The sequence below is a fragment of the Bos javanicus genome, chromosome 2 (assembly GCF_032452875.1).
Source record: "Bos javanicus breed banteng chromosome 2, ARS-OSU_banteng_1.0, whole genome shotgun sequence".
NCBI classification, from domain to species: Eukaryota; Metazoa; Chordata; class Mammalia; order Artiodactyla; family Bovidae; genus Bos; species Bos javanicus.
In genome coordinates this window covers 19,707,516-19,720,492 of record NC_083869.1, presented here as the reverse complement: position 1 = coordinate 19,720,492, position 12,977 = coordinate 19,707,516, and the positions used below count along the sequence as shown (strand labels likewise).

At 42.4% G+C, this 12,977-nt stretch overlaps 1 protein-coding gene and 1 long non-coding RNA gene across 4 annotated transcripts in view; both read right to left on the bottom strand.

Annotated features, from left to right (window-relative positions):
* The window catches only part of NFE2L2 (NFE2 like bZIP transcription factor 2), a 32,660-nt gene that overhangs the window by 3,506 nt on the left and 16,177 nt on the right, over window positions 1-12,977 (bottom strand). For 2 of the 3 annotated variants that reach the window (XM_061434406.1, XM_061434408.1), the window contains exon 2: window positions 310-576. In XM_061434406.1, coding sequence (XP_061290390.1) covers window positions 310-576 — 267 coding nt within the window. Of the gene's footprint in view, window positions 1-309; window positions 577-6,946; window positions 7,116-12,977 lie in introns of those variants that run through there. The other variant, XM_061434409.1, reaches the window with a different exon arrangement.
* LOC133258159 (uncharacterized) lies at window positions 7,037-11,179 on the bottom strand. Its single transcript, XR_009739836.1, has 3 exons — window positions 8,942-11,179; window positions 7,823-7,899; window positions 7,037-7,427 (listed from the first exon to the last, which is right to left on the bottom strand). It is a non-coding gene; the product is annotated as an uncharacterized LOC133258159 (long non-coding RNA).

The window sequence follows — 12,977 nt, the reverse complement described above, 5'->3', positions numbered from 1 at the left end:
TTGTCCCAGTACCATGAGTAATCCTACTACCACAGTTCTGCTACTGTCAGTACTGTTGCAGCTGCTTGAATCATACAATAACAATGTTTTTTATAGCTTATAAAGAGATCTTCCCTGTAATATATATATCCTAATTGTTACACTCTGAGGTGCGGTCAGGCATTGAACTCATCAGGAGGCTGAGGTTGGGAGGTTGACTTTTGATAAGGCCTTGAAGTAAAAGGCAAAGCTCGAACTCCGATTAACCCCTGGGTCCATGTTCTTTGGGTCCTGCCCCACACCTTCCCAAGAACTGGGTGCGCCCTGTACCTGGGAGTAGTTGGCAGACCCACTGGTTTCTGATGGTATGTGTTGTGCTGGCTGAATGGGGAGGAATTCGCCGGTCTCTTCATCTAGTTGTAACTGAGCAAAAAAGGCTTTCTCTTGCTCCTTTTGGAGCTGTTCTTGTCTTTCCTTTTCAAGTTTTTTCTGTTTTTCCAGCTCATGCTCCTTCTGTCGTTGACTGAAGTCAAATACCTCTCGACTTACCCCAAGATCTATATCTTGCCTCCAAAGTATGTCAATCAAATCCATGTCCTGCGTTTAAAACAAAAAAGGAAGGGGAGAGACCATGGTTAAAATGGTTTTAAAACAATAGATAACACATAATTTAGACCACTGCTGATAATAGGGGGGTAGGGAGATTACAAATAAAATCTGAATGGGAACATAAATCCAGTGTTCTGGAAGGGCACAGTAATTGTATCTAGTGTCTGCATGTATTCATTTTTCTTAAAAAAATCACCTTCAAACATAGCTATCCATTCTTATCATTTATTACTTGGATTATTAATGAATTGGGTGATGGTAGAGGTCACTAAAAGTAAAGTAACAGATGTTGCATGTTAATGTTCTTGAATCAAAAGAAACCCCACATTTGTTTGATGGAACAGAAAATTTAGAGCAAGCACCCTGAGCCAGTGGTTTATCATGAGAAATGGAGTTTGAAAAACATGACTGAATATGTGGAATTTCTTCCTAAACTTGCTTAGCAAATGCCAGTTTACAGAGGGGGAAAAAACTGCAAGTTAAACTGTCCATCTTGCAGTTGTGAGAAACCACTTTTCTTTTGGTCTTTGCCTACAGTGGATTATCTTTTGTTTAGCATTTCTTGCTACATTTGTCTTCATGGTTACTTATTAAAAACAATTTCCTCTTGATCTGAGTTTTAGTTCCTGAGGTATGATCACGTTGGTAAGGTCAAGTCCTAGGGACTGTTAATCTTGTGATGTGCGGTAAAGCAACAGGCTGTCAGAAGAATTGCGAAAGGGGTAGTGCCCACTAGGCTCACTCCTGATAAATAACCCTCTTAATGACACATGCCAAAAAAACATGGCTCCAGGAAACAATGGAAGGTGATGCACTCTAACATAAGGGGAGAATCTTATAATGAGGGATTGGTTATTCTGATTTATATAACAAGCCTAGGCTTAGGTACCATGGCCACATTTTCTAACTATAAATGTCAAAAACAATTTTTTTTCTGATTTAAAATTTAAGTTTTTGTCAAATTCTGAATGGGAAATTTAAATATTTCTATTCAATAGATCATTTATATTTAAAACAATGAGATGGAGGTTGGAAAAATCAAGACAGAGAAAGGGAATTGGGGCCGAAGGCCAGTAGATTCAGTGTGCAAACGTCGAACTTTGTATTGCAGTTCGGACAACGGCCAGCAGCACTGGGCTGCCCAGTGCATTTACAGCTCTATTATCTTCAGCCTCCAAAGGGCAGGAACAACGTGGTAATTACTTAGCTGAGCAGTCAGGTATTTCACACAACCGAGTACAAGCACAGATCGCCCGACCTAGAGGCAGCCCAGCTAGCTGGAGAGTAGAGGCCACTTCTAGCCTTGACTGAAAGTTGGTGTTCGAATCTTAAAAGCTATGAAATCCTACCCATGAGATAAGTTATCCTAGCTTTAAACAGTATAACTTAAGAGTACAAAGCACACACAGCAGCAGGTATAGTTAAAGCAGTATCTGTAGCTCTTGAGAACTGGCTAGAGTATACCTGTTTTTTAAGGCAACATCTATTAAGATCTTTCTATATGTGCCAAGCATTGTTTTAAGTACTTCAGATATATACAAACCAAGTCTCAAAACCACATGAAGAAAACATGTATCCCTATTTTACAGGTAAGTATACTGAGGCTTAGATACTACTGGAAAGTACCAGGACAGAGATAGGTTGGGGGCTTCCCATGTGGCGTTCGTGGTAAAGAACCCACCTGCCGATGCAGGACATATAAGAGACATGGGTTCGATCCCTGAGTCGGGAAGATCCTCTGCAGGAAGAAATGGCAAGCCACCCCAGTGTTACCTGGAGAATCCCATGAACAGTAGAGCTTGGTGAGCTACAGTCCATGGGGTTGCAAAGAGTTGGACACAACTGAGCCACTCTTTCTTTTCATCTGGATTATGTTCCTGGCCACAAGCAACAAAATAGAAATCGTGGAGCATTCAGTCATACATGACTTTTCTCAGGAGGCTCCCCACTAAAACATGAGAATAATTTCCATTTTAAAAACTTTTGCCTTCAATGGACATGTCTACACAAAGGCCATGTTAAAGAGAAAGGCCCGAGGTACACAGAAACCCACACTAAAATTCTAATTAGGTTGGGTTGTATCTTCTTGGGAAAATCTAAATACAGCTGAGTATCCTGTCTGGGCCATTCTCCAAACCGGAGCTAACAAGGTGCTAAGTAAGGAGATGGTTGGCATGTTCACTCCTACTAAAGGCTCGTTCTAAAAATCAAAGAATTGTGTGCTCATACAGTTTCAAATGAGCTTTATTTTCCTACCCTTCTCAAGAACGGGACATGGAAAGCGCACTGAACTCTTCAGAAGATTCACAACAGAGAAACCCCAATACTTGTCTCTGCACCTGGGGGCACCGGACCACATCCCTCCCTCACGTTCCTCAGCCTGCCTGGGCCTTCGGCTTCCTTGTTAAGAGATCCCAGGATAAAAACCAGTACCCGGTTTTGGCTTTCCCACAAAAGAGCACTGAAGAATTTATTTTGGAAATACCTCACAAATATGATGAGTCCAAAGTATCCCTAGAACCCAGAACTATGGGCAGGAGGAAAATTTCTAGTTTATTCTAAAACTATCAGTGGCAATCACACCAAGAGTTGATATAACTCTTCTTTCCCTGCTCTCCTCATCAGATGAGATGTCTTGAGTGGGTTCAGATAGTTAAGCTATAAATTATAACTATTCCATCCTACCCCTATAATACAGATTTTGGTGGATCAAATGAAACATGGAGGAACTTTCTCTCTAAATGTATATGCAAGTACTGATATGCCTCCCAATGGGGATGGGTCCTGCTTGCTATAAGTGACACCAAACTCCAGGCCAAAGGAGAAGAATGAAGTTGCAGCCCTCATCGGAGTGGAAGCCTTGAAACAACACTCGGTCTTGAAGCTACTTGGTTCCTTCTCAAAGAAGGTCGGAAACTGACCACTGGGCATGTGCAATGGGTGTTGTAAATAAATGTAAACAACACACACTTTTATGTAAACTTTCATGTACCCAAGTAACACCCTCTGAATTGCTACTCAACTTCTGATATGACTGCCCTTCAATGCACAGCTCCAAACCAATTCAGTGTTTTAAAACTCCCCATAACATAATTAGGCAAGGGCACCTTGATAGAGCCTTTATCAACAAACAGGAAACATAAAACACAAAATGTCATTTCATGACAACATCAAATTGCTCAATGCAGGCTGGGCAGCCTTCATGGAGATTACCACAGACCAAAACAGGTTTCAAAGTGTTCTCAGAGGTTTTGCTCTGTATTTTTTAAGTTTATATATTTATTCTTGCCATGAGAGCTCTCTAAAAGAAAACATCTGCTTGAAAAAAAAAAGCTGAGTTTTAACCACAATGAATTCCTAAAACAAGTGTTCTGATCAAATTCAGAATGCAGCAACAAAGGGTTGCTTGTCATAGCCTTGATATATCATACATTGTATTACTGAGATCTTCACCTGAGTTTCAGAAGAAAAAAATCCGTGGGCGTTTGTTGTACGAAATATTCAAATATTTAAGAACAGCAGAAGTTTGTCCACGCACATCTAGTGCAGGGAGCCCCGCAGCCCCAGGACTGTAGTAAGCTGTCTTGAAGGAGCCCTGTGACTGGGCACGTGACTTACTCCACAAATGACCCATCTCTCTGCAGAGCTCTCAGACTATCTAAGGGGAAATAGTTGGGATGGTTCCTGTAACAAACAAGAGCATGACAATGGACAGGGTGGAAGGAAAATGGCCAAGGAAGAATGAAACTGCTCTTGCACACTTCACCCTGAGGCACTGAGGAAGCACCGCTGCCCTGCAACTAGGCAGAGAAGAAAGGTCTGGGGAGGGAGGGGGAATGTATGGCTTTTCAACAGGCATCTCCTTAAGCTTCAGAGTTCCTGAGGGCAGTGCAGTACTGGGTATGAGCCGTCACGTGCCACACTTGGTGTCTGAATTATTGTTGCTGTTGTTCTTTCATGACCCCTGAGTTATGCTGCTAGCTTGGCTTCAACAAAATAAGACAATGTATTAATACTAAGAAATGTTTGACAGTTCACATTAAATCGCCATCTGGCCCAGTGGAAATAGTCATAACTGGAAAATATATATATCATCGTTTGCCATCTGGGTAATCTGTTACTCGTTTCATGGGAAATCTGAAATTGGACTATTAACTTGGACCACTTTAAAACAAATATCTTTGTTCCAGGATAAACAAAGAAGAAAGCCCTTGAACACAGAATCCCAGAATAATGTCTTTTGCAAGCTAATTTTAGTGCTCTGAATAAACTAGCATTTTATCATGCTCAGATGATTCCCCCCAAATCAGAAGATAAAGCAAAGGAATTGTGAACTACTAAATTAAAGCAATTCAGTAAGCTAAGGCTTTAGAAAAGTATCTAAAATGAAATGGTTTCTATCACATACATTCACTTGTATAAATGAAACCAGTACCCCCAAGCCTTTCCCTCTCTCCCCTCTCCCATCCTCTCTTTTGTCCAGAGGATGAAGGGAAGGTGACGGGGGGTTTCCTTCTAAACATAAGTTTCTCTAATAAAGTGTTTTTAAAAAATTGCAAGGATAATTCTGTAAACAATAAAAAACTGATCCTCACTTCCAGTCACACGGTATAAGTGTTAAGACAATGTCCCAGGTGATTCCTTCTTAAAATCAGGTATTTTGACTAAGAAAACAGTAAATCTTTTAAAGTTTGTTCTCCTGATATTGATCTCTCCACCAAATATTAACAACTAGCATTCAGAGTCTAAATTACACCCAGTAATACTTTTCTTTCAGACATTTCAGTCTTTATATCATGCCCAGACAGTTATATTAACCTAAAAGTGAAATCCGGTTTAATATTTTTTTCCATAGAAGCTGCACAAATATTTCTGGGCAAAACCGGGTGGAACATGAATCACATCCTACCGTCCCTTAAGAACACAGGTCAAATCAACAGCTATGCTGCTGCTAAGTCGCTTCAGTCGTGTCCGACTCTGTGCGACCCCATAGACGGCAGCCCACCAGGCGCCCCCGTCCCTGGGATTCTCCAGGCAAGAACACTGGAGTGGGTTGCCATTTCCTTCTCCAATGCAGGAAAGTGAAAAGTGAGAGTGAAGTCGCTCAGTCATGTCTGACTCTTAGCGACCCCACGGACTGGACTGCAGCCTACCAGGCTCCTCCGTCCATGGGATTTTCCAGGCAAGAGTACTGGAGTGGGTTGCCGTTGCCTTCTCCTCAACAGCTATAGGAAGGTACAAAAGCAAGCGAGGGGACGCTCAAACCCTGAAGGACTGATTAAACAACATAAACGACCTCCTTGATTTATAAGCTCTACCCTGCAGCAGGGCTCCTTACCACTAAGGCAAAGTGATACCAAGCGGGTGTGTGTGTGAAATACATCTCGCTGATGACTGTTCTATTTCATAATATTTATCTGCCTATTTACTTCTCTCTCGCTTCATTACAGGAAGATACACAAGACAAGGTCAATAGTTCTCAGAATTCTAGAGAAAGCAGATGACTGGTTATTTATAGTCTGCCCACATTCAGGTACTTCTGATTCTACTGATCTGACTTGCATATTTCTGAACATATTGCTACAATAATTGTTAAGTAGGTGGTTAAAAACAAAGGTCAAAAAAAAAAAAAAAACACATTTATACAGAATCATAGAATGTTACAGGTGGAAGAGGCCTTACAGACACTGAGGTCAAGTGTAAATGTCACTGGGTTAATTTCTGTGTAACTACAGCTCTATTTTAAAAAATAACTGGCCTTGCAACCAGTTTATATGTCAGCAGAGACCCCTAATAGGCAATAATAGTTACCCCCAATCCAATTTTTCCTTCTAAACTTACTAAGGATTATTTCCCCAGTCTTCAATAACTAGCAGTTTTTAACAGCATTAAAAAAAAATCTCAAACACACCAAAACATGAATTATTCAATGACTTAAAATCCTAGATCACAAATTTGCTACTCCCTGGGTTGCAGACACATCCTCCTACCCTTGTGTCTTTCAGCTAGAAAATGGTCCCATTTCCTCACAGTCCAGCTTGTTACTGTGTACATTTTCATGTGCTGCTTCCTGCTCACACGTTTCTCAGCAGTGACTCAATCTCAGAAACATGATCCAGCCAGTTTACTGGAACTTTCATCTATTACACTTGTCTGTACACTGCAAAGCATGATGCAAAGATAAAGCGAAGCCTGAAAGTGAACAGAGTAAGAATTTGGACTGTTTATTTTCCTAAGAGGCATATATGTGTTTGGCCAAAAAGAAACCAGAAAGGACAGTTACTTTCCAAAACAGCAGGTGATCCCACTGCTACTGATTTCAAAAGTGAATCTGATTTTTCCATGGGAAATTTCATACCTGGATGCCAGCAGAATTAATTTCTGCTCGTTTGTAGTATTTTTGCAGGACGCTGCTGTTGGGCCTCCGTAGAAGGCAATGGCACCCCACTCCAGTACTCTTGTCTGGAAAATCCCATGGGCAGAGGAGCCTGGTAGGCTGCAGTCCATGGGGTTGCCAAGAGTCGGACACGACTGAGCGACTTCACTTTCACTTTTCACTTTCATGCATTAGAGAAGGAAATGGCAGCCCACTCCAGTGTTCTTGCCTGGAGAATCCCAGGGATGGGGGAGCCTCGTGAGCTGCCGTCTATGGGGTCGCACAGAGTCGGACACGACTGAAGTGACTTAGCAGCAGCAGCAGCTGTTGGGCCTCAAATGGCTTATCCAAGGGTAAGTCACTATGTTGAGTGGCTTTGTTTGATAAGCAAATTTCAGGACCCATTTTTTTCACCTCCATTTTTGAACAAGCCATGAAGGTATTCAGCTCTGGATGGTGCACTCTACACATAAAAGTAACTTTGTGAATAGGTCTGTTATCACTACTAGAATGATTCTATAGGAAAACATACACACCCTTTCTTACCAACAGAACCTGCAGAAGCACTGGCTCTAACTCTCTAACTTCACTCAACACACGCTGACATTAACCGAATGTGAACTAACCAGGTCATCACCCACCTTGGGGTCAAACAACCCTGCTTGCTCAGTCTCCTGCCCCTGCCCCCCGCCCCCATGAGGGAGGGCAGTGCCCCAGCATGCTTGAACCCCTGGAACTCTTAGCTACTCCTGCCACTTCTAAACCCCCTTAATAATCCTTCACCCTCTTTGGATTCTGCATTTGTAAACAAATTATTTATTTTAATCTTAAAGCTCCTTTTCAGGTTTAACTGCTTACAGGTAGCTTTAAAAGGTAAGAAGTGGGCCAGCGATTCAGGCCTCCTGTTTCTTGCTGCCAGCTCAAGACCTGCGTGCCTGTGGAAGGGACAGTGATGAATCTTAGATACGCATATACTGGAATGTACAGAGGCTATCTACAATACTTACCTTTTTTGGTACATCCTGTTAAAACAACATTACAAAGGGCAGGGGGGGTCTGTTTAATTATTTTTTAGTGTTAACTTTATTCAGTATGAAATATTTCTCAAAATAAGCTACTAATGGCTAAAATGTCACTTTACCAGAATGGTGATAGTTATAATAAAGGTGGTAGTCAAGATTAATAAAATTAGCATACATAAATGGATCATTAATCCAGCAATCCATCGAATACAAACACACAGCTCACCTCTCAGGGACCTGGAACTATGCTAGGTGCTGGGGACACAGAGGTCAACAGAGGACAGTCTCTGATCTCAGTTTCGAGACGTGAGGAGAAAAGCATGTAGCGGCCAAGACAGCACAGAGGAAGCGTAACCAAACTGCAGAGACCTCACAGAGGAGCCACAAAGCTCACCGGCCACAGCACATGGACGTCCCACCCACTTAAGCAAGGGGTAAGCTGGGGTTTTCCAAACGTCTAGTCTGTATGAATACTGGAAATCAAAGGAGGTTTTGGAGGTGGAGAAGACAACCCATCTCCACTCACCCTGCCTTTCTGGTCTCCCCTCTTCGTGGCAGCAATCCTGCCCCCCACCCCCAGTTTCTCCCCAGAAGCTCAGATTCTTCAGCACAAGGAAAATTCTCAGAGACTTCCTCCTTGCATGTGGACCTTTCAGTCAGTATGACTCATCTCAGATGAGATGGGAATTACTGCTAATGCCACACTGTCACGGGACGTGGGGACTGGAGGGGCCCAGAGGACGCACACAGCCCCTTTCATTTTCAAACAGGGAAACTGGTCTAAAGGGTGAAATGACTGTCCCGAGATCAAAGGTCAAGGATTCCAAAACTACTATTCTAATTTAGTGGGTCTACTTTTCTAATTTAACATCTAATTTTATGACTCCTGCCCAGTTATTTGGCAGAGGGGAGGAAAACATACATTTTCACTTTGCTCTAATTTTTAAATTTGTACCTCTGGTCCCAGCTTGCCAGTCAGCAGATTCCTTGCAGCTTCTATCTCCACTGGTGTTTGCAAAACACTTCATGGTTTGCAGGAGTGGTCACAGCACAGCATGAGGGAGGTGGCTTATCTTCATCTATGGATGAGCACAATTAGGCTCTGGGTCTCCAGCATCCCTGCCCCAAGTTGGCAAGTGGCAGAGCCAGAACCCCAATCCAGATCTGATGTCCAGCCTGTGGGCACTTCCCACCACCGCAGGACAAAGGCTGCAAACTGCTTCATCCCCGTGCCCTCTGCCCGGTGGGATGCTAAGGCTGAAAGCCAGCTCACTGATGCTCAGACCCGCCAGTCCTGACAACTAGGCAAATCTAGTCAACTGCACAAGCAGAGGTTAGCATTTAAACCAATCTTCCCATAAAGCCAATATTCACCCCCAGTACTTTCTCTGTGTATCTTATCTGGGCTTTGTTACAATGGCCCAACTAAACTGCAGACTCCTTCAGGGCATGACAATGTCTTTTTTGATAGATGGCATCTGTATACAGGATACATTTAAAAGCTACAAAAGTAATCTCCCAGTTACCTTTGCCCAAGGCAACCATTGGCATCAGTTTTTTGTGTCCTTAGGAAGATACTCTATTAAATACACACCCACAGGCACATATTTCCCAGGTGGTGCTAGTGGTAAAGAATTTGCCCGCAATGAAGGAGACCTAGGTTCGATCCCTGGGTTGGGACGATCTCCTGGAGAAGGGGATGGCTACCCACTTCAGTATTCTTGCCTGGAGAACTCCATAGATAAAGGAGCCTGGTGGGCTACAGTCCATGGGTTGCAAAGAGTTGGACACGACTGAGGGACTGACACATTTCACAGACACACACACAAGTAGGATATAATCATAACATTCCACACTTAATCTAATTAATCAGTCCCTCATTGGGCTTTTAAATTATTCCTAATCTTTTGCTAGGGCAAATGATGCTACAATGGCTATCTTTGTGCATAAATCATTTCAACAATGTGTAAGGATTACCTATGAGATACTCAGAACTGCTGATCAAGGAGTATATACATTTTAATTTATTATACAATGAGAAATGCCCATTTCCCCCACTCTTTTTCCCCAATCATGTGTCCTTCACACCTTGCAGCACATTGGCACATGGTACTCATCCAATAAATACATAGTAATTGTTGATATAAGGTCTCCTATATTAATTTCAGACTCATTTCAAAATCAGCCCTCTCAGTATTTTTAAATTAAGACCATAAAATTGAGACTAAAGAGAATGTACTGTACATAGTTGTCCAGCAAACACTTCTTTAATCACCAGCCTATGTCCAGCCAAGGGAACCTTGGTTGGTGCCTTTGGAGCTGGTAAAACAATCTGCAGGGGCAAGAAACATAAAGGCCACAGTACACACAGGTAGAGGTTAGGGAGTCCCGACAGGTGAAACAAGCAAAACTGGCAACCTCAGTCCTTCTACCAGACAAGGTCAATTCCCAAGAAAAAAACAAGTCAAATACAAATGGAACTACCATATGATCCAGCAATTCCACAGCTGGGTATACATCTGAAGGAAACAAAAACCATTCGAAATAATTTGAAAAGAAAGATATGCACCCGTGCCCACCACAGCATTGTTTACAACAGCCAAGACATGGAAGCAACTGATGGTCCACGAGGAGATGAATGGACGCAGAAGAGACGCTGTCAGTATACACAACGGAACACCACTCAGCCAAAAAATGAGAAAATCCTGCCATTTGCAACAACATGGATGGACCTGGAAGGTATTATGCTTGGTGAAATACGTCAAGTAGAGGAAGACAAATTCTGTTTTCACCTCTATATGAACTCGAAAAAAATAAAACATACAACTGAATATAACAAAACACAGATACAGGGAACAAACTAATGGTTTCCAGTGAAAAGAGGGTTGGAAAGGAGGGGCAAGAAGGGGAAGAGGAGTAAGAGGTACAAACTACGAGTGGTGTAAAGTAAATAAGATACAAAGACGCCGTGCACAGCACCAGCAGTACCAGCAATATTCTGCAATAATTTTAAGTGGAGTATCAGCTGTAAAAGAGAAAGCAAGTCCAAGCAGGCTGACTATATCTACTAGCTCTTTGAAGGCCAGGAAAAGGTATTCTGTCTAGGGAAGTGTCTAAGTTGGCTATTAAATTACACTGAACACACAAGTAACTAAGAAGAGAAGACAGTGATCTTGCGGAACACAGACCAAACACCAAGTTTATAAATGAATATCCCAAAGCCCAGAGATACTAAATGGGTAGCTGACGCTAGGTCCCATCTGACTGAGCTGAACCCAGGAAGGGTCATCTGGTCAACTCACAGAAATTAGATTTCAAACTAGACTTTCCAATTGCAATTTCTAGTCCTTAAATTTCTGAAATGCTAGGAATTACTTTGAAAACAGAGGTGTACACAACTGTTGTGTGGCATTTGATCCTGCAACCAAATAGAACCCTGGCCTACAGAACCTTGTCATCTGACCAAAGTTTGCCCTGCATTTTTCTGCAGAGACCTTTCCTTTCCCTACTCCTAATCTCTAAATCCTCCGTGGTATCTAAAAACTATGCCCATACTCAACACAATAGGACTAAAGGGCTTCCAGTTCTAACCCTGACTTCAGGCAGAGCATCTCTGCTACCAAGAGCAAGAAGTGCTTTAAATTAACGTGGAAGCCTGAGAAGTCCCAAATCATGGGGTCAAGGCCATGGGCCCACTGAATGCACATTCCAAACTTGACTGACTCGTCCAAGGGCTCACCAAGACCAAGGGTGACCCCAGAAATAGTTCTACATCTTCTTGGAGAAAGGAAGCCCTTCAAGACAGCAGCTCTTCCATGTGTAACGCTTTCAGAGCACAAACCACTTTCACTTGCATGACCGTGTCAATTAATCCTCACACTACTCTGTGTGAAGATTAGCGAGATGAAGAAATAGGTTCAGAAGGGTTAAATACCAAAGGTCATCTGACTTGTCAACTGCGTCTATAGCGGAAGCAGCCCTCTCAAAACCGGATGGACAGACCTATAAATTAAATCACCATTTAGTGATTCATGCCTCCCTTTCCTCCTCGGTTCCTCAAAAGAGACAAAAAATTCTGGTTTGCTCTCAGGCTGTTCATTTTAGTTGTTGGTGGCTTCTTCCTTAAGTCAGTTTTACCAATAAGCAAACAATACCATAAAACGGGCCTAAATTTTTACCAATGATCTCAGGCTACTTACCTAAATAATGAACACATGAAGTCAAGCTCTCAGTCTTTTTCTCAAGGACAAAAGCTGTGGGTCTGGTTTAAAATCTCTCGTTTTGGGAAAAGAACTCCTTAAATGAAAATATGAAAGCCAGATGTATGGAGTTTTCCAAAGTGCGTGCTTGCACAAAGTGTGGGAATTATTTGTACCTTATTACTACTGTTCCCCATGGATGTATCATTATACTGCCCAACAAAAATGTATGTGTCAAAGATGGAATCGATCATCCTGTCCACGGGAGATACAATACAAAAATTCTCTCATTGCCTAAAATAATTGCTTTTAAAATCCTTCTATCTGGAACTGGTGGAAGTTCTTTGCAGCTCTGACGCCCATCATGCTTCCAGCGCCAAGGAAGCCCAGGATGCAAAGGAATAGGCTGTAAAGCACATTAGGCTCCACACCCATCCACGGTCAAGGCGTGCCATGCTACGGTAACTTTGAACCTCAGTTTCTCCATCTGCAGAAGGACAGGGTTGGGTTAGGTGAGTCCAAAGAGTCCTTCACCTAAACACCTCTGATTCCATGAAGTCAAAAATATAAGCCTGGAACCTACTTTTGAACTTTAGAACAAGCTAATTTCAGCAACTTGTAATAGATGCTCTAAGGCAGTACTTTCCAGTATACATCTAATGCAAGCCATACGTGTGATTTAAACAATTTTAGAAAAAAGGGGAAGTGTTAGTCACTCAGTCACGTCGGACTCTGCGACCCTGTGGCCTAGAGCTCATGAGGTGCCTCTGTCCATGAAATTCTCCAGGCAAG